The 23,648-nt window shown below is 44.3% G+C and overlaps 1 protein-coding gene across 2 annotated transcripts in view; it reads left to right on the forward strand.

The window, feature by feature from the left end:
* The window catches only part of ESR1 (estrogen receptor 1), a 279,658-nt gene that overhangs the window by 220,301 nt on the left and 35,709 nt on the right, over window positions 1-23,648 (forward strand). For both annotated transcript variants that reach the window (XM_004601103.2, XM_055136027.1), the window contains exon 7: window positions 18,910-19,043. In XM_004601103.2, the coding sequence (XP_004601160.1) occupies window positions 18,910-19,043 (134 nt within the window). The remainder of the gene's footprint in view (window positions 1-18,909; window positions 19,044-23,648) is intronic.

Here is a 23,648-nt window from a genome sequence, read left to right on the forward strand (position 1 = left end):
AAGTATCACAATGGAGACGTTACTGGCGTCCGCTTGAGCAAATCGATGAACAACGGGATGACAGTGACAAAAAGAATGATGAGGAAAATGACATTTATCCATAAAAGATGTGTAGAATCCCCTCAACTCCCTAAAATTGACTGTAGATCAAGTAGACACTTTGAGTAACGTGGATAATACTGAAATCTTGCCAATAATGAAATGCAGATAACTTTAATTTCAGTTTCTAGTGAAAGTTTGTGAGCTTTCTGATATTGTTTTTAATTTTTATTGAGTCACCATGTGGAAAATTACAAAGCTTTCAGGCATAAGTCTCAGTTTTACAATGCTCAAACAACCATCCCTTCACCAGTGCACATATTCCACCACCAAAAAACCCCAGTATACCTCCCACCCCCCCAACCCCCCCAAGCACCCCCCACCCCGCCTGTGTAACTGATAAATTTCACTCTACTTTCTCTTTACTTTGGTTACATTCAATATTTCAACAAAAAACTCACTATTATTGTTTGGAGTTTCCTCCCTAGAATCAGACCCGAAAAGATATGCGGTTTTGGATTTCTGTATTTTACTAAGTCCAGGGAAATCTGTGGCAGAAATTGGATCATTGCAAGCTTGTACCTCTCATTAGTGGTCCTCATAAGCTGGCGGTCGCCACGCCCTTCGCCCCCGGCAAGGAAAAGTTGAGAGAGAAAAACCTTTCCCCTCCTGAGCAGGCATGGGGCCCTGGCTTAGTTCATAGTCTAGAGACATTTCTGCAAGAAGCTGCGGGTACCAAAAGTAGTTTAGCTGGCCTCTGGGATCATTCTCATGCAGCTGCGGAGAGGCTGCACACATGCGGCACCGGGGTCACATCTCGGCCGAGCTTTCTGATTTTTAATTGCTTTGCTTTTAAGATGGGGGGAAAGGGCAACACAAAGAACCTAGAATTCACCCTTCTAGAAATGATGTTTTCAAGAATGATGATGATTCTGTAATCATTGACATGTTTCTGGTTTATGGTACACTACTTACATGTTCTCTCATTGATCCTTGGACCAACCCTTCAAGCATATTAAAACAGATGTTATGATGCACATATATGGAATTGATGGTGGTTAAGGTGATTAAGCTTATAATCACAAATCTTTTTAGGGGCAGGAATTAAGACTCAACCCAAGTGATTTTAGCACTATACCACTGTCATCCCATTGTTCATGGATTTGCTTGAGCGGGCATCAGTAACGTCTCCTTTGTGAGACTTGTTACTGGTTTTGGCATATTGAATATGCCACTGGTAGCTTTCCAGGATCTGCCATGTGGGCAAGATACTCTCGGTAGCTTGCCAGGCTCTCTGAGAGGGATGGAGGAATCGAATCCAGGTTGGCCACATGCAAGGCAAACGCCCTACATGCTATGCTATTCCTCCAGTCCAAAATAACCCTGTGTTGGCCAGGTTTTGTTGTTGATTAACAAAAATCAACTGTTGGTATTAATAATATCAATAGTTCCCAGAAAACATCTAATTTATTAAGGTAGCAATGAGTTACATGAACATACAGAAGACTTAATAAACCTTTTGAAAAACTAGGGATTTCAATGAGAGACATAGGTGGTTAAGTATTCTGTAAGGTATGTCTTGGCCCAAGTCTTATTTTGGGAGAAGGTAATAGATTAGGTGTGTAACGGTACTTTTCTCCAGACATTTATAGAGTTTCAAAGTACAAGTCAAGTGCTCACACTGTTTACACATAGGGAGACGTCAATAGATGCGGGCTTCCATTGTTATTGCATTACTGTTCATATTTAGTGATGTGGAGTGGGAAGTAGTTCCTGTGGGATGGATGAGTCCCTCTCAAGGCACAGGAAGAGATGAAAAAGCAATGAGATCTTCAGCCCCTGCCTCTGGTATTCAGCTCTGCCACCACATCCTTGGCCAAAGAACCAACATCAGAGCCTGTGGATCAAAGAATGGTAGGGATTTTCTAAGTTCTAGTGCAAGAATAGTGGGTTGGCAATCAACCAGAACCTGGTTCTGCACTCATTTCATATGCATTGGCACTAGGGACTCCCAAAGTTGGTTTCATCTGTGATGGGACACCGCAGACACAAGCCACAAAGACCTGAGCCTGGCTGCAGAAAGAAGTAGTTGGTTGGGGAAATTTTGGATGAATTCTGGAGTATAGACTGCCAGGAAGACATTGGGCAGTCTCTGAACTTCTCCATGCCTCCACTCTTTCTATCGTAACGGCACCTTTCTCATGGCATTTGTAGGGTTTGGAAGTAGCAATCAAGTGCTCACACTGTTTGCACATAGGGAGAACTCAATAGATGCGAGCTCCCATTGTTTTTGTATTACTGTTCATATATGACTTGACAATGGCACTATTATCCTATTACTTTTGATGTGTTATTGCAATCAACAGGCTAGGTAGCACCATTACATTGCATCATCTTCTGATCCATGAAATTGTAGTGGTGCTAATAAAGAATAAAGGTGTTAAAGTTTGGCCACCAACAGCATGACTTAGCAATGAAAGAGTGTGGCTGAACACTTTGACCATTTGTAGATGTAAGCATATACAATGTTGGTTCAGCAAACCAAATGTTGGTTGTTGAGGGGATCAGTTCTACTTACACTTCAAGTGATTGAATTGTTATTGTGGAACTGCACCAGCTTTTGAGACCTGCAGCTGTGCTTTCCCAGTGATTTTTTTCAGTGGATCCTTCCCAAGGACCTGGGCTGAAGAGTCGTTTGAGGGGAGAAGATGCATATCTCAGGGACAACCTCATCATTTCTTTGATTGAGATTTATTTTTGTTACCAGGGGGTGGGGATTGTTTTAGAACCACACCTGGCAACCTCCGTCCCTGTGCTCAGAGGTTGCTCCTATAGGTGCTCAGGGAATGTGCTGGGACTCAAATCATCTTTGGCTGCATGCAAGGCAAGCACCTTAACCCCTGCACTATCTCTTCAACCCTCGCAGTTTCCTTAAAAGCACTCAAACTTTATTCTGCTTCACAATTAGGGTGTCACCTGTGATTTCCTAATTTAGAGTGCCACTTCTCAAGACAATCGGAGTACCATTCATTTGCATGAGTCTCCTTATTTGCAGACGAAAGAAAATGCTGGAATGATGAAGTGATTGGTCCAAGGTTGCACAGCTGCTTATCCTTAGAGTGGGGCCAAGAACGGGCTTCGGGCTCTTCACAGGTTGCATAATTCTGTCTTTTGCTACACAACACTGGATTACTGTATTTTCTGCGTTTTTGCATTTTCAAAAAAAAAAATTAAAAGTGCTTCTAAACCAGCTAAAACTATGAAGAGCAGGGGCTGGAGCCATAGCACAGCAAGTAGGGCATTTGGCTTGCACGCGGCCAACCCGGGTTCGATTCCCAGCATCCCATATGGTCCCCTGAGCACCGCCAGGAGTAATTCCTGAGTGCATGAGCCTGGAGAAACCCCTGTGCATCGCTGGGTGTGACCCAAAAAGCTAAATAAATAAATAAATAAATAAATAAATAAATAAATAAATAAATAAATAAATCTACGAAGCGCAGCTCACTGTCAGTAGAGCATGCTTGAGTTCTGACGCGGCTGGGTCAGCTCCCCTGCCCTCATCCTATTGGAACGTCTTTCCATATCATTTGCCTTTCTTCCAATAAACAGTTCTCTTGTGTGTTTATTTATTGGACTAGAATGTAGAAGCATGAAATAAAGTTACTATGGAGATTGAATGGTAAACTCAAGGCTGAGTTTGTCTATTGAAAAAGAGAGAGAGTGATGAAGGCACCAAAAAAGGAAGGCTGGAATCAAAAGAACTCCCAAAGAACTGGGTGTTAGAAGGAACAATCTAGAGAATAAAATTAATTAATAGGCAAACAAGGTTGCTTCCAATGGGAGCTAAGACCTCCTGACACTCCCTGCCACCCTTGGTTAGACAGAGACTCTGACCTGGCTTCCAGGGATGCTCTTGTTAGTCTCGTGGCTGCAGTTCCCAACTGAGTGGGAAAGGGCAGGTGATCCTTAGGGGAAGGCAGTGTTTAGGTTACTTTTTTTTTTTTTTAGTTTTCATCATCTCTCTTAATGTTAGGGGTGAACTTTTGTTTTTCCAACTGATAATCTTTTGTGATTACATTTCGGTCATAAAATGATTGAGTCCCCATCCCTCCACCAGTACCCATTCTCCACCACCAATGTTCCCAGTATCCCTCCCACCACCCTCCAATTCTCTCCTCCCCTCCCCGTCTCTGTGGCAGGCACAGTCCCTTTTCCTCTCTCTCTCCTTTTGGCTGTTATGGTTTGCAATACAGTTACTAAGTGGCCATCATGTTTGGTCCATAGTCTACTTTCAGCACACATCTCCCATCCCGAGAGAGCCCTCCAAGCATCACTTACTTGGTGGTTCCTTCTCTATTTCAGCTGCCTTTTCCCCCAGCATGTGAGACCAGCTTCCAAGCCATGAAGCAATCCTCCTGGCCCTTATTTCCATTGTCCTTGAGTGTTAGTCTCCCATTCTGTTACTCTATATTCCACGAATGAGTGCAGTCATTCTATGTCTGTCCCTCTTTCTAAGTCTACTTTTCCATTTTGTTTCTTGTTGTTTGCCCAATGTTTTGCACTTGTTAGGTTTCCTTATGGATTTCAAAGTTAGAGAACTTTTTTCCATAGCCTTAAAACTTGCCATCGAGGGACCCAGCCAATGTCTCAGGTTGCTGTAAATCCTTGCCTTGTAAGTGGCGAGCCCTGCATTTGATCCTAACCACCACTTGGTCCCAGTGGTAGCTCAGCTGTTTGAGCACCCCCCAGGCCTAAGCACTGTGAGATATACCAGGTATGCACAAGCACCACACCTGAATTGTGCAATCCCCACTGAGCACAGCTGAACATGGTGAGCATTGTGACTAGGAGCTTAACCCCACAGCTGACGTGTGTGGGAGCACCACATCTAAAAGCATATGACCCCTGGTGAGTACCACACCTACTGTCTCACCCCAGTCATTGCAACCACACAAGAACACAGTGAAAGGAAGAGGGAAAATTCAAATCAAAAACTAACCATGAAAATAGCTGCCTTGAGGGGGCTGGAGCAGTAGCACAGAGGGTAGGGCATTTCCTTGCACGAGGCCAACCTGGGTTTGATTCCCAGCATCCCATATGGTTTCCCAAGCAATGCCAGGAGTGATTCTTGAGTGCAGAGCCAGGAGTTAACCCCTGTGCATCGCTGGGTGTGACCCAAAAAAGAAAAAAAAAAAGAAAATAGCTGCCTTGAGGCTGGAAAGATAGTACAGGAGATAAGACACTTGCCTTGCAAGTAGCCAATCTGAGTTGAATCCCCAGCACTATATATGGTTCCCTGAGCACCACCAGGAGAGACCCCTGAGCACAGAATCAAGAATAAGCCCTGGGCACTAGTCCCTTCACCAGTGTACATTTCATACCACCAATTTAAAATCTCACTTCTGAAAATGCATGCTGTGTTATCTCAAAACATCTTGCCCCAGGCCTTAGTTTAGGTACCGCCACCTTCAGTATGAGCTAGCTAACTTCAGCTTCTGCTAACTGCGGATGCCCCATATTTGCTTTCCTAAAAGTTCCATCACAGTGGGACATTTCCTTTTTCACTACTCGAGCCTCATCTCTCTCTCTCTCCCCCTTGAATGAAAGCTCCTGCAAAGCTGGGCTTTGCCCAACTTACAGAGTGCTTAGAACCTAGTCAGAGTGTCATAAAGGCCAGCTGCGTGCCTATCTCTAGCCTCCCTGTGAGATGTCACTGTGAGAATTCCTCAGCCAGGACTTGAGACTCCAGCACTCCATATTGACTGTGTCACTTATTTTAAACATTGATGAGTGGGTGTATGTTTTATGTAAAATAAGCAGGAAAGAAGGGCATTTTTTCCCCCTACACATCTCAATGGCTCTGATTTGAATGATCCTAAATTTTATAGTGCATTTGGCTTGGTTCACTTTGGTTTGCTTTTGGTGCATAAAAACGTTTGCAATTTTGTAAGGGGAAAATAATATTTAAATTTAAAAAATACGTTTGCCACTAGAATGCTCTAGTTACAAAGGGGAAATGTTTGTTTTCTTCTTGCTCTAGAGACTGGAGGTCAGGCTCCTCCCCTGAGCATGATCTTTGAAACTGCAAATCTTGATTGCAATTTTCTTAAATTCCCCTAGAAGTTCTCTTGAAACCATGGCTTCTCCAGATCGAGGGGGGCTGACCCTGGCCTCGGTCTGCCTCTTCACTCTCTTCACTCAGGTTCACACTCCCTCTTTGGGGTTTTCAGATTCATTAAGAGTGTTCTTGCCTCCAAACCCAAAATGTCTCTGTTCTGACCAAACTCTCCTCAGTCCTTTTCTTAGAAAATTACTTGTTCTACCCAATCTAGGACTGTCGCCTTGTTATACTGTCCCTGTATAAATTAAGACCCTGAATTTTTTCCTTTCCATTTATCATTATTAAAAGTTTGTATTTTGGGGGCTGGAGCAATAGAGCAGTGGGTAGGGCGTTTACCTTGCACTCGGCCAACCTGGATTCAATTCCCAGTATCCCATATGGTCCCCCAAGCACCACCAGGAGTAATTCCTGAGTGCATGAGCCAGGAGTAACCCCTCTGCAACACTGGGAATGACCAAAACAAACAAACAAACAAACAAACAAAACCTAAAAGTTTATATTTTTATATGTCTATGTATGTCTTTATATGTCTATGTATGTTTGCACCCACACATATAATACCTGTTTGTGCCACTAATTTGTACACCACAGTAGGCAAAAATGTGTCTGTTTGCTTCTTGTTATGCCTTTAAAAATCTTAAATCAGTGTTTGGAACATAGTAGAATGTGACTCCAGAACTATTTACTGAATGCATAAATGGATGAATGAACAAATTCGATATGCAAGTTTTGAGCAGAGAAGCAGATACAAAAATAGTTCAAATTCAAAACAAGTTAATGAAATGCTCATAGTGTTATCTTTGCTGGAAAGTAGAGATTGGTATATGAAAGTAGAAATCCTGCTCTTACCTCAAACATAACACTCTCTTTGCTAACTCCTTTGCCTTCTTCTCAGTCAATTAGCTTCATATTGGAGATAATGCAGGGGTTAAGGCATTTGCCTTGTCTGTGGCCATTCCAGTTGATCCCCAGCATCACAGATGGTCCTCCAAGCACTGCCAGGAATGAACCCTGAGTACCGAGTCAGAACTAAGCCCTGAGCACTGCTGGGTGTGACCAAAACAAAAACAAAGCACACCAGTAACTTGGTACAGTGGAGAAAAAACTACCTAATTGGTTTTTGTATTTCTAAAACAAATGAGAAGCAAATGACCCAGGCATTCTCCCTTCCATTTTACATAATTGATTTGAAAAGATTGATCAAATCTCTTTTCGTGGACATTTGAGTAGATGTAGCCATTAGAGAAGTTTCCTCTTGGGACTTCCTTTAGTTCTTAAGCCATCTACACCGAACAAGCAAACTCAAGTGGACCATTATCTCTGAGTGCAGAATCCCATCTTCTCTGGCAAACCATCCAGCCCCAGAAGTGTGTTTTACACATCTGACTGAAGCATCTCTAACAAAACCCACTATAACCTTTCCTACCACTTTAGTACCCAAAAGTAGATGGAGAGAGAACATGTAAAGACTTGTTCTATTTATTAGAAAACATCTCTCAGTTTAAAAGCCCTTCTGGCTTGCTGGCTCCTGGTGTGAGACAAGTGAAAAAGAAAAAATGGGACACAGAGTCTGAGTTCTATCTATGAGACAGCTTTATCGACACTACTGAACAAAGACATTAACTTCCAGACAGGTGACCCTTATATTGCTTGTGTAATTCTCCTGATAACCCTTTGCATAAGCAAGAACATCTGAGTCCTACTGCGTGAGTAATAGGTGCATCAGTTATGTGCCCTGCCGAAGGATGGGAGGTAGGCTCTCTTGTAGGACGGAAGTCTCCAAACTCCTCTTGGAAATTGCAGTAAAGAGCTAAGGGGTAGGGACAGGAATGCTTTTAGCCTGCATCAGGGCATCACTGGGGCCGCGGGTTAGATGTGAAGTTAGAAAATGTGGATAAACTTCCCACCAATAAAAACTACTGAATCACCGACGAGATCAGTGAGTTGTTAGTAACTTAACTCTATAAAAAATGATTTTTTCTTTCTTTAAATTTTTTTGTAATTTGGGGAAAAGATTTTGGGCCACACCAAGAAGTGCTCAGGGTCTGCTTCCCATTTTATGTCCCAAGGTCACTCTTAGTCCTGCTTGGGGAAGAGACCATGCGGTGCCAGGAATCAGGTCCAGGCCTCCTGCATGCAAAGTGTGTGTTCCAGTTTGTTGAACTACGACCCTGATCCCAAGAAAAGAACTTTTCCCTTGAACTGATAAAGTTCCAAGGGCCTTGCCTTAAGAAAATTTCTCCTTCCTGTCTTGATTTTTCAAATCATGAACATCCTTTTGCTAGGAGAATCTTAGACTCTGTCGTTCCATTGAAAGTGTATTTCGTGGACACCAGTGTCAGTTGACTACTTCTGTTGTCAGGTTCCTTGTTTTAAATGCAAACAACTACAATACAGGTAAGTATAGTAAGAGAAGCAGAGAGCCCAAACCTTTTTTTTTTTTTTTAACACACCTATTTTCTAACTTCCCAAGCCAGGTCTGCTTGACTTAAAAATCTGCATCTCCAAAAGGCTGTTCAACTGTTGCATGCTTTTATTTCTCAAACTCTCAGTGAAGAAAACACTGCCTTTCTGTCTCATAGCAACTCTTCTCAAGGTAATGGACTAAGAGTCATTCCACTTGAAATCCAATCCTCTGACTCAATCAGACAACATGATTTTTATCTCCCTTTTCTCAGAATAATTCCAAGAACATGATCTGCTGGCCAAGGTCTTGAAAATGTCCCCTCTTGCTTTTCCTTTGAAAATATTGTTTTATTTAATGGTCCCTTTAATTTGCTACCTAAACACAACCATAAGACAAATGGCATTTGTCCAAGTGATTATTATGTTTTTATCCCCTCTGCCTTGACACATCATCTAGGATAAAGGACACTAACCTCCAAAGCTCATAATTTGTGTCGAGGCCACGAGGTTTCCCTTTGGCCAGGTGCACAAATGAGAGAGAGACACCTTCCTTCTAATGAGTGTTGATCTCATTCTCATCAAATTTGGATCCTTGCATTTTTTGGGAACCATCTTCAGAAGAAGACACTGCAAACTTGGCAGGTTTTTGGAGAGTCAGAAATGAATGAGCCCTAGGGAATTTTTCAACACAGTCAGACCTTGTGTTAATTTTTAACCAGTCCCTTCATATTATCCTTGGCTACGATAGGAAACTAGATCTCAGTGTTCTTAAAATCCTCCATGTCACTAATTTGTTTTATATGCTTTGTTAGATGCTGTCCCCAGTGCCCCCCGCCCTGAACTCTCCCCCTGAAATCTCTTCAACTTCCAGCCCTCTTTCAGGGATAATATTATCTATAGCCTCTACTTCCCCTGCCACCTGTTCCTAGTGTGTCTACTTTTTCATTGTGCTACTAAATGCTTCCTATTCTTAGGCTGCAAATCGTTTTCTAATTTCATTTTTTCCTCTTGGTCCCCCTAATCAGTCACTGCAAAACTGTCCTCAGAATCTTTAAGCTCTCCACGTTTTCTCATGCTTTAGGAGACAATCTTCAACCTTCTACCATCGATGTCATACCCTCTCTATGGTCTTCCTGTACATATGGGGTCTACTTGACACTAGTGGGAGAAGTTTGGGGCCACACCTAGAGGTGTCCAGGGTCTGTCTCCTCCATCTCTTCCAACAAGTTGTGCTTTACTTCCTTGACTGCTCTGGCGCATCGACAAAAGATCATTTTGTGATATTTTCCCTTCTCCCTGTGTGGAGCATGGTGACGAGCACTGGAGCAGATAAGACTCGACTTTGCAAAGCAGTCCAGAAGCAAAGCCTCACAAGAGGGAGTATCTGGGCCAAGTTGGCAAGAACAGGGTGTCAGCCAGCACCAGGTGTTCGGCCTTGAGCCTCCTCACTCAACCTCCTAGTCACATGGGCCCAAGACACAGAAACTGTCACATATGCTTAGCAGGCTATTCTCACCTCAACAACTAGCCTTGGTTAGGATTGGACCAGGGCAAAGCAGAGTAGGAGAGGTGAGAGGCCAGTAGTACTCAACTTCATGTGATTGGAGCTTCTTGTAAGCCAAGACCATCTAGAAAATATGTGTGTGTTTGGCAAGAAAGTGAACAGCCATCAGCTGCTCCCAGAGGGTGTTTCTCCGTGCACCAGTCATCCTTCACCCCATGTCTGCCCAGACCCGGGGTGCAACGTATCCGGACATGTTGGGGGAAAACTGTTCCCCAACATCCCTGGATCCTGGATGCCATTGTTCCCCCACTGACCCTCTTGCATATCATTTGCAGGCTTATCTTCCCCTTAGGTTGTGTTCCTTCTCCCTCTGCCCTCAAAATCTCTTCCTTGGCAGCTCCCAGAGACAGTTCTCATGATTTACATATAGGCATAGTCCTTGGAGTTGACTTTCATGTACAGGGAGCCAGAATCCTCTTGATTCAGGAAGCAGTTTTATTTTGTTTGGAGTGGGGAGTCACTCAGGGCTTACTTCTCACCCTGTGCTCAGAATCACTCCTAAAAGTGCCCAAGAGACTCTCTGAGGTTCAGGAAGATCAAACTTTGGGGTCAACTGCATGTAAGCCCAGTGCCTTACCTGCTCCTCTCTCTAAACCCTAGGAAATAGTTTGGTATGGGGTGGGGATGAGAGAGAAGACTTGGGAAAGCATCCTGGTTTCCTTCAACATAGGAAAGTAGACCATTTCTATTTCATGTAATTTGGTAGGCTGTGTTGGGGTAGCCTGAGAATTCTAGAACCACTGATGCATATGGAAAGACTTTTGAGCGGCCCCAACATAAGAAATAGCCTACAAAAGCAAACCGAACAAGAAGGTTCTAATTTGTATGGTGAGAGAAACCTGTAATTTTTCCTAGACTGCTTTCCTCACAGAAGTGCTCTAATTCTGTCTTCTGATACCCCATGCGATCCAGTCAAATGCCCTCTTCTCAGTTGAAGGGAGAATGGAAAATGGGGTCTGGAGGGAAGACGTCGTGTGTTTGGCAAACAGAGCCATCACTTCCGCTTGCCAGCTATCTATTCTCCTCATAGTTAGCATGGACCGTCTTCCTCCCCCTCCCCCTCTGAGAGAGGCAGTGTGGCCCCCGGCCCTGGCCACTCCTTGACTCCTCAGTGCTATGCGATTCTCTCCATCACTCAGGGCTGCAACATCTCGGTTGGTAGCTGAGACCTTCAGATACAGTCAATATCTAGGGACTGACAAGGACCAAAGAACCACCGTGAGAACATGGGGAGTGGGACTAGTCTGCCTCTCTCGCGGCAGCTATAAAATCCTACTAGGGAGAGAGCATCTCCTCAGAAAGCCCTGAGAGGTCCTTGAGTGGCCTGGAAAATCCCACTTTCCATTGTCCTCTGTGAATCCTGGCTTCACTTTCTGGGTGGTTCTTTCCCTTCTCCTGGACTTCATCTGAGGAGAGTGTTGAAAAGCTGTCAGTTACTCAGTGTTCTGAGCACTTCTTGCTGGGACACACTCTGTGCCTTCCCCAATCTTTAACACCTCGTCCCTAAATGAGCACAACATGGAGCAGGAGGCTGGGTGCCTGCATGGGCAGGGCAGGTGTGAGGGCTGGTGGCTGCATTGCCTGGTAACCCACGGATGCCACCTTTCCATGGTGAGCAGCTGCGGTGTCTGGGTTGGAAGCTGCTACGATCAAAAGATTTGTGTTCTTAGTTCAGGCTTGTGATTTCCTTGGCAGCAGAGTTTTCTCAAAAAAAAAGAAAAAGAAAGAAATTGCAGGCTTTTCTTCCATTTCCTCTTGTCCATTCCATCTGCTGGTCCGTTCCAACCACACCCAAAGTCTTCTCCTAACCCATCCTTCTCAAGTCCCATGTTCTTATTTGTATTGTTTTCCTTCTCTGGCCTCTCCCTCATTATTTATGGGATTACCTTGAGGCTATTTGAAACAATAGGCTGGACCAAGGGGTGGAAGGGTCCCTCCCTCCTGGTGTCACCCTTTCCCACAAGTCTGAGTCACTGCATCAGTCCAGAAGTCTTCCTGGACCTTGGATATTCCAGACCCTATTTTATTTCATCCAGTTCTATGCGGTGGCTGGAGGCAGCTGGGAGGTTTATTGACTGTTGCTACTTTCGCCCTTCCTTTTTGTTTCATCTTGAGAGTCTTACTTTCTTGCCAGAGCTCACCCCTTTCTTGTGACTCCTGTCTAAATGAAGAACCTGTCTACTGCCCATAGGCGCACGGTCTGCTTTCCAAGTTGTCCGGGCACCACCACATACCTTGCAGGGTTAGAACAGGACTCTCTGGCTGGCTCGATTGTGGTTATAATCCTTTTTCTATTTGGCATGAAGGATGTCGACATGCTTAATGGTAGAGCCCAATTTTCAATACCAATTTCTTTATTGATTCTCATAGATCAATGCTGTCAAAATACCCGCCATGTCTCACTGGCTTAATTATTTCTTGCTCAACTTTCAGTTCAAGGTGCTCGATTCTGTTGCTTGCTCATTTGGATGAAGAGAGTGAGTAATTGGCTTCAAGGTCACATAACAGGTCACTAGTAGCAAGAAAATTATGAACCTGGATCTCAGGTTCATAACCGCTCCATCTCATGTAAACAGCCTGGAGACATAACCATTCAAACTTGGTATCTTTCAAGCTTACTGCTTATAGTTTACTTTCTTCAGCATTTTGTATCACATGTGAGAGAGTTTTATGTGTAAACCTCTTGATCATACAAATGTTTTTAGACTCATTATTTCAGAACACCTGCTGAGATTTTTTAGCATCAAATCAGAAGTTCTTTAAATACAAGGAAACTGGCCACTATTCACTTGAAACAGTATCTTAATCTTGTTTGTAATGTTCTTTTTCTTACCATATTTTGTCCATGACCGCTAAATTTAATGTCTTAGGTAGATCTTCTGCATTTTTTTCTTTTAATCTCTTTTTTCCACACAAGGTGAGACTGTGTGTCTGATGGGGTGGGGAGCAACTACATCTTGTAAGAATATTTTTTGATTTGGTTCAGTTGGGGGCCAAACCCAATGATTCTCAGGGGTTACTCCTAACTCTGCAGTCAGAAATTAATCCTGGTGGTGTTTGAGGGACCAGAGGGGACATGGGGGATAAAACCCTGGTTGACCACATGCAACGCTCCAGCCTCATGAGATTATTTTTTAAGATATATAAGTTCAAGCTTCATTTGATGACTTATTAAAGCTTCCTATTTTCCCTGTGGAGGATTGAGTAGGTTCTTTCTGGCTTCTGGAAAACAGAATTTTTCATTTTTGTAGAGGAGAAGCTTCCTGGGCTTGCATGAAAACAGTCTTTCACATCCTGAGTCTTCCTCATTACTGAAGTGCCAAGGGACTGTGCTTGGTTGAAGAGGATGCAGCGCACGACAGAGAGGATTTTGGGGTGCTTTGGTCTCCAGACTTGTCATTGGTAGAGAATATCTCCCTGTGCACCAGCATGGCTGCTCTGCCTATCCCTCATCCTTGTCTGAGTCTGTTCGCCCTTTCAAAGCAGGTGGCCAGAGCAACACCACAGCAGGGAGTGCTCTTGCCTTGCAAACTTCCAACCTGGGTTCCATCCCTGGTACCCTGTATGGTGCCCCCAAGCCTCTCTGGAGTGGTTCCTGAGTAAAACGCCAGGAGTAATCCCTGAGCACCATTGGTGTGGTCCAAAAAAAATTTAAAAATATTGAAAAGATCCGGTGCCTCTGTACTCCACATGGTGACCCGCCTCAAGAACACTCCCTGTTACTGTCGTAATGTTACCTCCAGATCTTTAGTCATCATTCCATTACTAATGCAGTTGATTCATCCGTTGCCTCTGAAATGGAGTGAAATGCACTAGTTGGACGGGCTCCTTGAAGTTAGTCTAGAATTTTGGGGCAGGACTTCCAAAATGAAGCCCCAGACCCAACAGGATGTGACTTCAGGGAACAGCAAAGGCTTCCTTCATGTTAAGCAGTGTCTGTATAATCATCAAACACCACCTAGGTTGGAATCTAACCTTAGAGTGATGTAGCCATCTGCTCCCTAACCCCCAGGCACAGTCTTTACTCCTTGTACTAACCACTCCCTAGAGACCCACAGGTACCATGTCAGCAGTCATTCCAAGTCAGGCAATGTTTGAGAGATTTACCGAAATATCAACAAAATGATGAAAGTTGGTCCTTTCTATTAGTATACATATACGTGGCTCAACTGAAGTGTCTGGACTATGTGGGGTTTTCCCATCAGAAGGAAACGTGGATTCATTCTTTGGGGGACAGCAGCATCAAGTTCTTTTCAACTCTGAGCACGGCTGAGAAAACAGTGGCCTTGATGGCACCCATAGTGACAGGGACCCTCTGATTCCAGATTCATCTCAGAAACCAGCAGGCTTCTTCACGTGAAAGGTGAACCCCAGGGACCCTTTGCAGTTACATCTCAATGCTCGGTGCTCTCTGCCTTTGCCCCCATCCGGGAGCCCAATGTGCGCGCGCACACACACACACACACACACACACACACACACACACACACAGAGTAAGTGGGTTTGCACTGGGACGAAGGCTCAATCAATCAGCTCTTCACATGGGTCCAAGAGCTTGCTCCACCTGGCCAATCAGCAGTGATAGCTGGTTGGAAATAACGGGATCACCAGTGTGACAGGGTCAGGGTGAATGCACTCTTACTGGGAGAGCTCAGAGGCAGCTCTTCATGGGAAAATGAGGGAGATTATTGAAGAGGGACCAGAAGAAAAGCGACTTGCACAGGCTCCACTCTCTCCATTTCTGGGCTGATCTTTTGCTCACAGCAGGTATGCTCAGGCTCCCTCCCACACGGAGCTCGCCTCCCCTGCCGCTGTGCAGTCTGTTAAGTAAACAGAGACTTTATACTGAGAAAGGAACATTTCTCTATTTTGGCTAGGAGTTGTTATTTTTAAAGCTTCAGCCTCCAAACATTTTCCCCTAGCCTTGTTTATTTTTTCACTAGAAAGAAAATGTGCTGCTTTTTAAAAAATTCAGCTACAGGACAAGAAAAAAAAATTTTCTAGTAGGTTCTTCCTGCTTAAGGTCAAGTTTGCCTTTAGTGTGGACACTGTCTCCCTCGCTGTGTTGGGCTAGGGGGCTTTTGGAAGTCTCCTTGCTGCTGATAGTGCATGGTCCAGCCTCTGGATTCCTATAGTCTAAGCAAAGGCCCCTGGCCAGCTGTGAAGAAAGGGTGAAACTTGACACTATGGGTCTCTTTATCTGAAGCTAACGTGTAGAAGTTCCTGCTGTTTACCACACACCATGCTAGGAACCCCATGTAAACTCATTTACTTTTAGCTGAGAAAACTATGACCGTAGCTTCAGCATTGATATGGATTCCATCTGGGGAGGTTGATTTTCCATCTAAGAGACTTGCCTTCGGTGCCTTTCTTGGGAAATATATCCTGTTGTATTGCATCTGTCTTTCTCCTATCTGGCTGACTTCTGTTCTGGATCTCTTTCTTGACAAGGCCATTGACTTTCTTTCCTATTCCCTGATTATTTATCACAAAGCCTCGTCTATAAAAGGCCTTCCATATATTCTTTTGAATGGACTAAATAGAGGAAGATAGGAAAAGAAAGAAAATCTTCTAGTTGGGGTTCTTCCTTCTGTCTGGTAGGCAGTGTGGTTTGACTTAATAGTGCCAATGAAGTGCCAATGCCTCTATTTTGAATATTTTTAAGTCCTAATATTAGAATGGGCTGGAGCTATAGTACAGCGGGTAGGGCATTTGCCTTGTACGTGGCCGACATGGGTTTGATTCCTCTGTCCCTCTCGGAGAGTCCGGCAAGCTACGAGAGTATCCTGCCTGCACAGCAGAGCCTGGCAAGCTACCTGTGGCGTATTCGATATGCCAAAAACAGTAATAACAAGTCTCACAATGGAGACATTACTGGTGCCCGCTCAAGCAAATCAATGAACAACAGGATGACAGTGCTACAGTGCTTCAGAATTTTCGAATATCCTTGTCTGAATAAAATGTATTTATCAAAGGTACTACCTTGTCTATCTCAAAGAAGCCTATAAAATGACAGTAAATTCCATAAACAATGTTAATAACTTATAGCCACTTAAAAATGTATGTCTGTCTAAAAAAAGGGACTATACTAAATTACTCTGTCTAGTCTTACACCACAGTGACTACCAGATAATGCCAATGAAAGTCTTAAATTTCCAAAAATTAGTTGAATTTTTGAATTAGTTGAATTTTTGATGGGTGAATTATTTGATATTAAGGTCATATCTCAATAAGGTTGATATAGAAAAAACTACAAATCTAAGATTTTAACACAAACACAATAAACTATCTAGAAGGAAACATAAAATATCTTTTACCATTACTGAAAGGAGACATGATCTTTACTCACAAGATCCTGTGAGTATTATTAGGAACCGGAGAGATAGTACAATGGGTAGGGTACTTGATTTTTGTGCTGGGCAGATAAACTTATGTCCTGGGTTCAATCCCTGTCTCCCTATATGGTTCCCTGATCCCCACCAGGAGTAATTCCTGAACACAGAGCCAGAGTAAGCCCTGAGCACCACCAGTTGTGGTCCAAGAACCAAAACCAAAATATCCACTATTCTAAATCTTTAAATGAAAAAACAATGTTTATGTAATAATCAAATGTTTTGCAGAAGATGTGAAAAATAAAAGAAAATATGATAAGCCAATTGAAATATCATTAAAAGCATGTAAGACAAGCTGGTGGTTGCTATAAAATGCAAAGAATTTCTAATAAACAATGTGAAATTGATGAATAACTCAAGTCAAATGCCACTAACTAGGCAAGTCCTTGTCTGTCATTCTCAGCGGTATCGAAGGTTTTGACCTAGGCCCAGTCCCTGGTTATGGTTTCTTTTGTGTAGAAGATGTTTGAATAATTTTTAACTCAACATCACTTTGTTAGAATGGTAACAAGGAAAAATAATTCAATTCCCTATAGTAACTACTGTCCCAAACATATTTATAATGGAGACTCTCTTTTTCTTTCCAGAACTACCACAATGTCTGGAATACAAGATAGCAAGATAGTAGTAAATATTTAATTTTAAATTATGTACTCAATCTTTTTTTGTTACCTGTAAATTAATATAGTTACCTGTAAGTTAATATATATTATATAATCTCTATATTTAATGTGACAGTTTAGATTAAGTGATATATTTCATAGGAATTTCAAATTATTGTCCTATTATGGAAATAATCTTACGTTGTCTCACCATCTAGATATAAATGCCTAAGCTCCAGAATGAGCAGTGGTTATTTTTGTTTTGTTTTTGTCTTTTATTATAGATTTGGAAGCAGTCAGTTTTTATAGATGTAAGACATATTGTGAGTTTTGGAAGCTTTTCTGCTCTTTTTGTTTCTTTGTTTAGAATTTGTAATTTTTATTCCTTTTCATTTTTTTATAATTTCTATATGTGTATTCTTTAATTTAGTCACCATGAAATTACAAAGATTTTCATGATTGGATTTCTGGCATGTAATTTTTCAACACCTATCCGTTTACCCGTGATAATTTATATTTTAATTCAAGATTTTATTTATTTTTTTCTAGCTTTGTTTTATTAATCTTTTAAAAAAAACTTTAAAAAATTTATTGAATCACCACGAGATAGTTACAAGCTTTCATGTTTGGGTTACAATCTCACAAGGATCAAACACCCATCCCTCCACCAGTGCACATTCCCCACTACCAATATCCCGGGTATACCCCCCTTTCCCACCCTCCCCCTGCCTCTAAGGCAGACAATATTCCCCATACTCTCTCTCTACTTTTGGGCATTATGGCTTGCAACACAGACACTGAGAGGTCATCATGTTTGGTCCATTATCTACTTTCAGCATGCATCTCCCATCCCAACTGGTTCCTCCAGGCATCATTTTCTCAGTGATCCCTTCTCTATTCCATCTGCCTTCTCCCCTCTGCTCATGAAGCAGTCTTCCAGCTATGGGGCAATCCCCCTGGCCCTTGTATCTACTGTCCTTGGGTGTAAGCCTCATGTGATGCTACCCCACACTCCACAAATGAGTGCAGTCCATCTATGTCTGTCCCTCTCTTTCTGACTCATTTCACTTAGCATGATATTCTCCATGTTTATCCATTTATAAGCAAACTTCATGACTTCATCACTCCTAACAGCTGCATAGTATTCCATTGTGTAGGTGTACCAAAGTTTCTTTAACCAGCCATCTGTTCTAGGGCACTCAGGTTGTTTCCAGATTTTGGCTATTGTGAACAGTGCTGCAATGAACACATAGGTACAGATGTCATTTCTACTGTGCTCTTTTGCATCCTCGGGATATATTCCCAGAAGTGGTATTGCAGGGTCATATGGAAGCTCAATTTCTAGTTTTTGAAGGACTGTCCATATTGGTTTCCAGAAAGGCTGGACCAGTCGGCATTCCCACCAACAGTGAAGGAGCATCCCTTTTCCCCCACATCCATGCCAGCACTGGTTGCTTTTTTTCTTTTGAATGTGTGCCAGTCTCTGTGGTGTGAGATGATACCTCATTGTTGTTTTGATTTGCATCTCCTTGATGACTACTGATGTGGAGCATTTTTTCATGTGCCTTTGGGCCATTTGTATTTCTTTTTTTTTTTGAGGAAACTTCTGTTCATTTCTTCTCCCCATTTTTTGATGGGGTTGGAGGTTTTTTTCTTATACAATTCTACAAGTCAAGATTTTTTTTAATTAAAGAACTGTATTTTGCAAAGTTGTTGATAGTTGAGTTTTGGGAATATAATATTTCTGCTCTCTAACGCTTTGCTGTTTTCCCTCTTCTTTCCTAGGAACCAAGGGAAGTGTGTGGAGGGCATGGTGGAGATCTTTGACATGCTGCTGGCTACATCATCTCGTTTCCGTATGATGAATCTGCAGGGAGAGGAGTTCGTGTGCCTCAAGTCCATCATCTTGCTCAACTCTGGTGAGTTGATCACAGGAGAAATTGCCTATAGGCGTCACAGGAGATGTATTTACTTGTACTTCCCATCATTTACAAATTACAATTACCTGCTACGAAGGTGTGACCATACCTTGAAACACCGACACACTTTAAATGCCTTGTGATTGTAGGCTACTCATGGAAGCACGATCGTTTAAAGCACCACCATCAAATATGATGAAGGGAAACAAAACCAGGACAGGACAGTGACCCTGCCACGGAAAATATAAAGAGTCATAGTGAGGGAGCAACAAATGACTAAGAACAAGAGAGCCTAAGAGGCAGCCTGAAAAATTGAGTTGTGTAAGAGTAAAAGGCGGAAGTGAGTGAGAGGGAGCTTGGGACTTTGGTGGAGGGATACTGGCACTGTGTTGGTGGTGATGGTGTGGGAACAAAGTCAGCCCGAAGTTATTTTTATAAACAGTATTGAAAATCACAGAGGGAAGGAAATGAGGGAGGAAGATATGGAAGAAGGGAGAAAGGAAGGGAAGAAGATAAGAAAGGAATGAGGGAGGGAAGGTGAGAGGAAGATAAGATAAGGAAGGAAGGAGGGGGAAGCTAGGAGGAAAGGAAGGGAGGAAGGAAGGGAGGGGGAGAGGGAAGAAGGAAGGAAGGAAGAAAGGGAGGGAGGGAGGGAGGAAGGAAGGAAGGAAGGAAGGAAGGAAGGAAGGAAGGGAGGGAGGGAGGGAGGAAGGAAGGAAGGAAGGAAGGAAGGAAGGAAGGAAGGAAGGAAGGAAGGAAGGAAGGAAGGAAGGAAGGAAGGATAGGAGGAATGGAGAAATAAGGAAGGAAGGAAGGAAGGAAGGAAGGAAGGAAGGAAGGAAGGAAGGAAGGAAGGAAGGAAGGAAGGAAGGAAGGAAGGAAGGAAGGAAGGAAAGAAGAAAGAAGGGTGGGAGGGAGGGAAGGAGAATGGGAGGTAAAAAGGAAAGAAGAAAGAAAGAAAAGAAGGAAAGAAAGAAATAAAGATAGAAAGAAAGAGAGAGAGAAAGAAAGAAAAAGAAAGAAAAAGAAAGAAAGAAAGAAAGAAAGAAAGAAAGAAAGAAAGAAAGAAAGAAAGAAAGAAAGAAAGAAAGAAAGAGAGAAAGAGAAAGAAAGGGGAGGGAGGAAAGGAAGGATGGAAGGGAGGGAGGGAGGAAGGAAGGAAGGAAGGAAGGAAGGAAGGAAGGAAGGAAGGAAGGAAGGAAGGAAGGAAGGAAGGAAGGAAGGAAGAAAGGAAAGAGACAAAGAAAGAGAGAAAGGAAGAAATATTATAACATTTCCAGCACAGATAATAAGGGATGAGGAAAAAAACTGTATTTATCTGATTAAAACTAATCAGCTGAAAAATTGATTGACTCACAGGCAAAAAAAAAACTTGGACCTAAAACTGTGCTACATGGAATGCAGTAAATTGGTTTAGCTATTTAATCTACGTGGTGTATGATGTCAAATTCTACCGTTCCTTCCTATTTATTCATTTAAGAAAACATGGCCAAAAGCAGCATCTGTTTGGTTTTTAGAGGGTTTTTTTTTTTGAGTGAGTGAGATTGGCTGTTGTGTAAAGAGTCACTCCAGGTCAGCCAGATGGAAACTACTGCTCAGCCAGTCTGGCGCCCGACTCCTCCCTGGCCTCAACCTGGGAGCAACAATCTGTGGGACTCCAAATTCAACAGCTAGGTGTCAGTCCCCAGGACTCACCCTCACCAGTGACACCTTCTCCCCTGGCCGCACCAACTTCCTGCCTCAGGCCTCGTTCTCACGGGCGGTGCAGAGCTTCTCAGAGTCCCTAGGCCTGAGTGAATCTCCTATTTCCCTGGAGTTGAAGTAGCACTGGAGCACTGTAGCACTGTCATCCTGTTGTTTGTCGATTTGCTGGAGCGGGCACCAGTAAAGTCTCCATTGTAAGACTTTTTACTGTTTGGGGCATATCCCGTATGCCATGGGTAGCTTGCCGAGCTCTGCCGTGTGGGCGGGATACTCTCTATAGTTTCCCCGGGCTCTCTGAGAGGAATCAATCCCCGGTCGGCCATGTGCAAGGCAAACGCCCTACCCGCTGTGCTACTGCTCCAGCCTGGAGTTGAAATACAGTTCCTAATGCTCTCCAGGTAGGAAAGCAGTGCTCCCCCTCCCTCCCTTTCTCCGTCTACACAGTGCAGGCCAGTTGCTTCCCACCTTCCCGTCCACACCCAGATTCCTCTCCTCGGTCACCTCAGGGTTGTCACAGCAATCACGCTCCCTTCTCGGCTGCTGAATGGCAATCTGTACCAATCTACCCCCTCCGGCCTGCACCACAGGCGAAGTTCCGTGACCGTAGCGGGATGGAGCCGGAGGAAGTGATTACCCGTCCATTCAAGTCTCTGTTTGCACTCACACATTGTGCTTTTCACTGGAGCGTTTGCCGGGCGTGCGGGAGGCTCCAGCTCCCACAATGGCTCTTTATTGGGAGCGGCTCCGGGAGCAGTGCCACTCCGCTCAGCGCTGCCAGCCCCGAGCCGGCTCCGTCTTCCCTGGCGGCTGGCACACCTGGCCGCTTTCATGTGGGCACTCTTCACTGGCCTCTCCAGTTGGCACTGCCCCCTGGAAACAAGCCCCCAGACAGGAAGTGAGAGGATGGGAGTTGGCTCCTCCACACAGAAACACATGCACACACACACATACACACACACACACACACACACGCACGCGCGCGCGCGCACACACACACGCACGCACACACACGCATGCACACACAGAGACACACACACAGACACACAGACACACAGACACACAGACACACACACACACACACAGTCGCTGCCCCGGCCCTGCTCTTGCGAAGGCAAACGATTTCCTTCAAGATTCACAGTGTCTAAAAAAATTTAAAAAAAAATTAAAAATTAAAAAAAATATTAAAAAAAAAGATTCACAGTATCCTTTGCCTGGGTTAATCATCCTGTCCCTCGGACAGACTGTTTTCAAAGAAAAAAAAAACCCGGTTATTCTAAAAATTGGCCATCCAAAGGCAGGATTCACAGACCCAGGGGTGTGTGTGTGTGTGTGTGTGTGTGTGTGTGTGTGTGTGTTTCATTTTTGAACCACAAAGGGGGAAAATCTTCAGCCCTCACCAGAAAGTCTGTTATTGAGACTGGCGCCAGAACCTCACAACGGTGTTTCCGCCTGAGGCTGGGCTTGGGAAGGGGGGTGGGGTGGGGGTGTCCATCTCCTCACCGGCTCAAACATTCTTCCCTGGGCCAGGCCTTGCGCCTCCTTTGCACCATCCTCAGTCAGCTTCCTTGGGCCTGAAGGTCAGGAAGCTGTTTTGGAGCGGGGAGGCCCTGCTCCCTGTCAGAGTTTTCAGTTGTCTTTGCCGAGAGATAGCCGGGTGGCAGCTGGCCTGTGCTGTCAAGGCCGGCCTGTGCTGACTCGAGAGAAAAGCGCCAAGCAGAAGGCAATTCTCAACCTGTGGCAAGCAAAAATCCTCTTCTCACAGCGAAAAGGAGCCATGTTTTGGGGACAGCCCGGCTCCTCCTTGAGTCTCCTGTTGCCCTGAGGAGAGTCTCTGAGAGGGAGCACCCCCAGGTGCCCTCAGCCTGTGGCACCCTCAGCCCTGAGCCAGCGGTCTGCATGGTTGGTCACGTTCTCTCAACTGGCGTGGAGGAGGGGAGCCTCTCAAGGCCGAACTGCCCGTAGCTCTGGGCTAGCGCCACTCTTGCCCTCTCACGAGAGACAAACTGCAAAGGGACTCGGCCCCCAGAAATCTCCCATAGAAACAGCCTGGAGAAGAGGCTTTCCCCGGCCCTTGGAAAGGGCCTGTGTTACGGAGGAGCTGTGCTTGTGTGGGGAGTCTCTGTCACAGTGTCACACATGGCCATGTTTACCTTGGCCCTGACATTCGGACAGAGGCACTTGGGCCGGAGTAAGGCAGTGGGGGGGTGTTCCGGGGTTGTGGCTGAGGATCTGCTGGGAATGTCTTTCTGGAAGTTCGGAGAGGATTTCCCCCATGCCCAGGTGTCCATGGGAAACCTTCCTTGAGACTGTATGCCTGTGGGAAGTGTTACTTATGATTCCTGTCTGGCTTAAGGATAGTTCATTCCTTTGCTGGCCAATGTTTAGACTCATCCACAGAGACAGCTTGTTTTTCTGCCTTACTAAAGGCATTCCTGGTTAATCTGAAGATGGCCTAGTACAATCAATGCCGGTCTCCGAGCATGCTGAGGTTAGGGCTGGACAGAGATCCTAAAAGGGCAAGAGGAACAGAGTCAATGGGTGCAGGGCAAAGGGCTGTGAGGGAAAAGCACAACAAGGTGGTGGTCAGGATATGGTACCCTTTTATAGGGCCAGGGTCAAGGCTAGGCTTAGGGATAAAGATAGGATAAGGGCTAGAGGCTTAGGGAAAGGGTTGAGGGGTAAGGATAGACATAGAGTTAGGGGAGTGAGTAGGCCTAGGGGTTAGGGTTGGGAGGCTGGGTTGAAGCTAGTTTGGATCAGGATTAGAAGTTGGGGAAAGGGTTAAGGATCAGTTTAGGGATAGGCATAAGATTAGGGCACTGGGATTAGAATTAGGATTTGGTATTAGGGAAAGGGCTTAGGGAAAGGTTTAGGAACTCAAAGATTAAGATGAGGATAATG

Source organism: Sorex araneus, chromosome 4 (assembly GCF_027595985.1).
Source record: "Sorex araneus isolate mSorAra2 chromosome 4, mSorAra2.pri, whole genome shotgun sequence".
In the NCBI taxonomy this organism is placed as follows: Eukaryota; Metazoa; Chordata; class Mammalia; order Eulipotyphla; family Soricidae; genus Sorex; species Sorex araneus.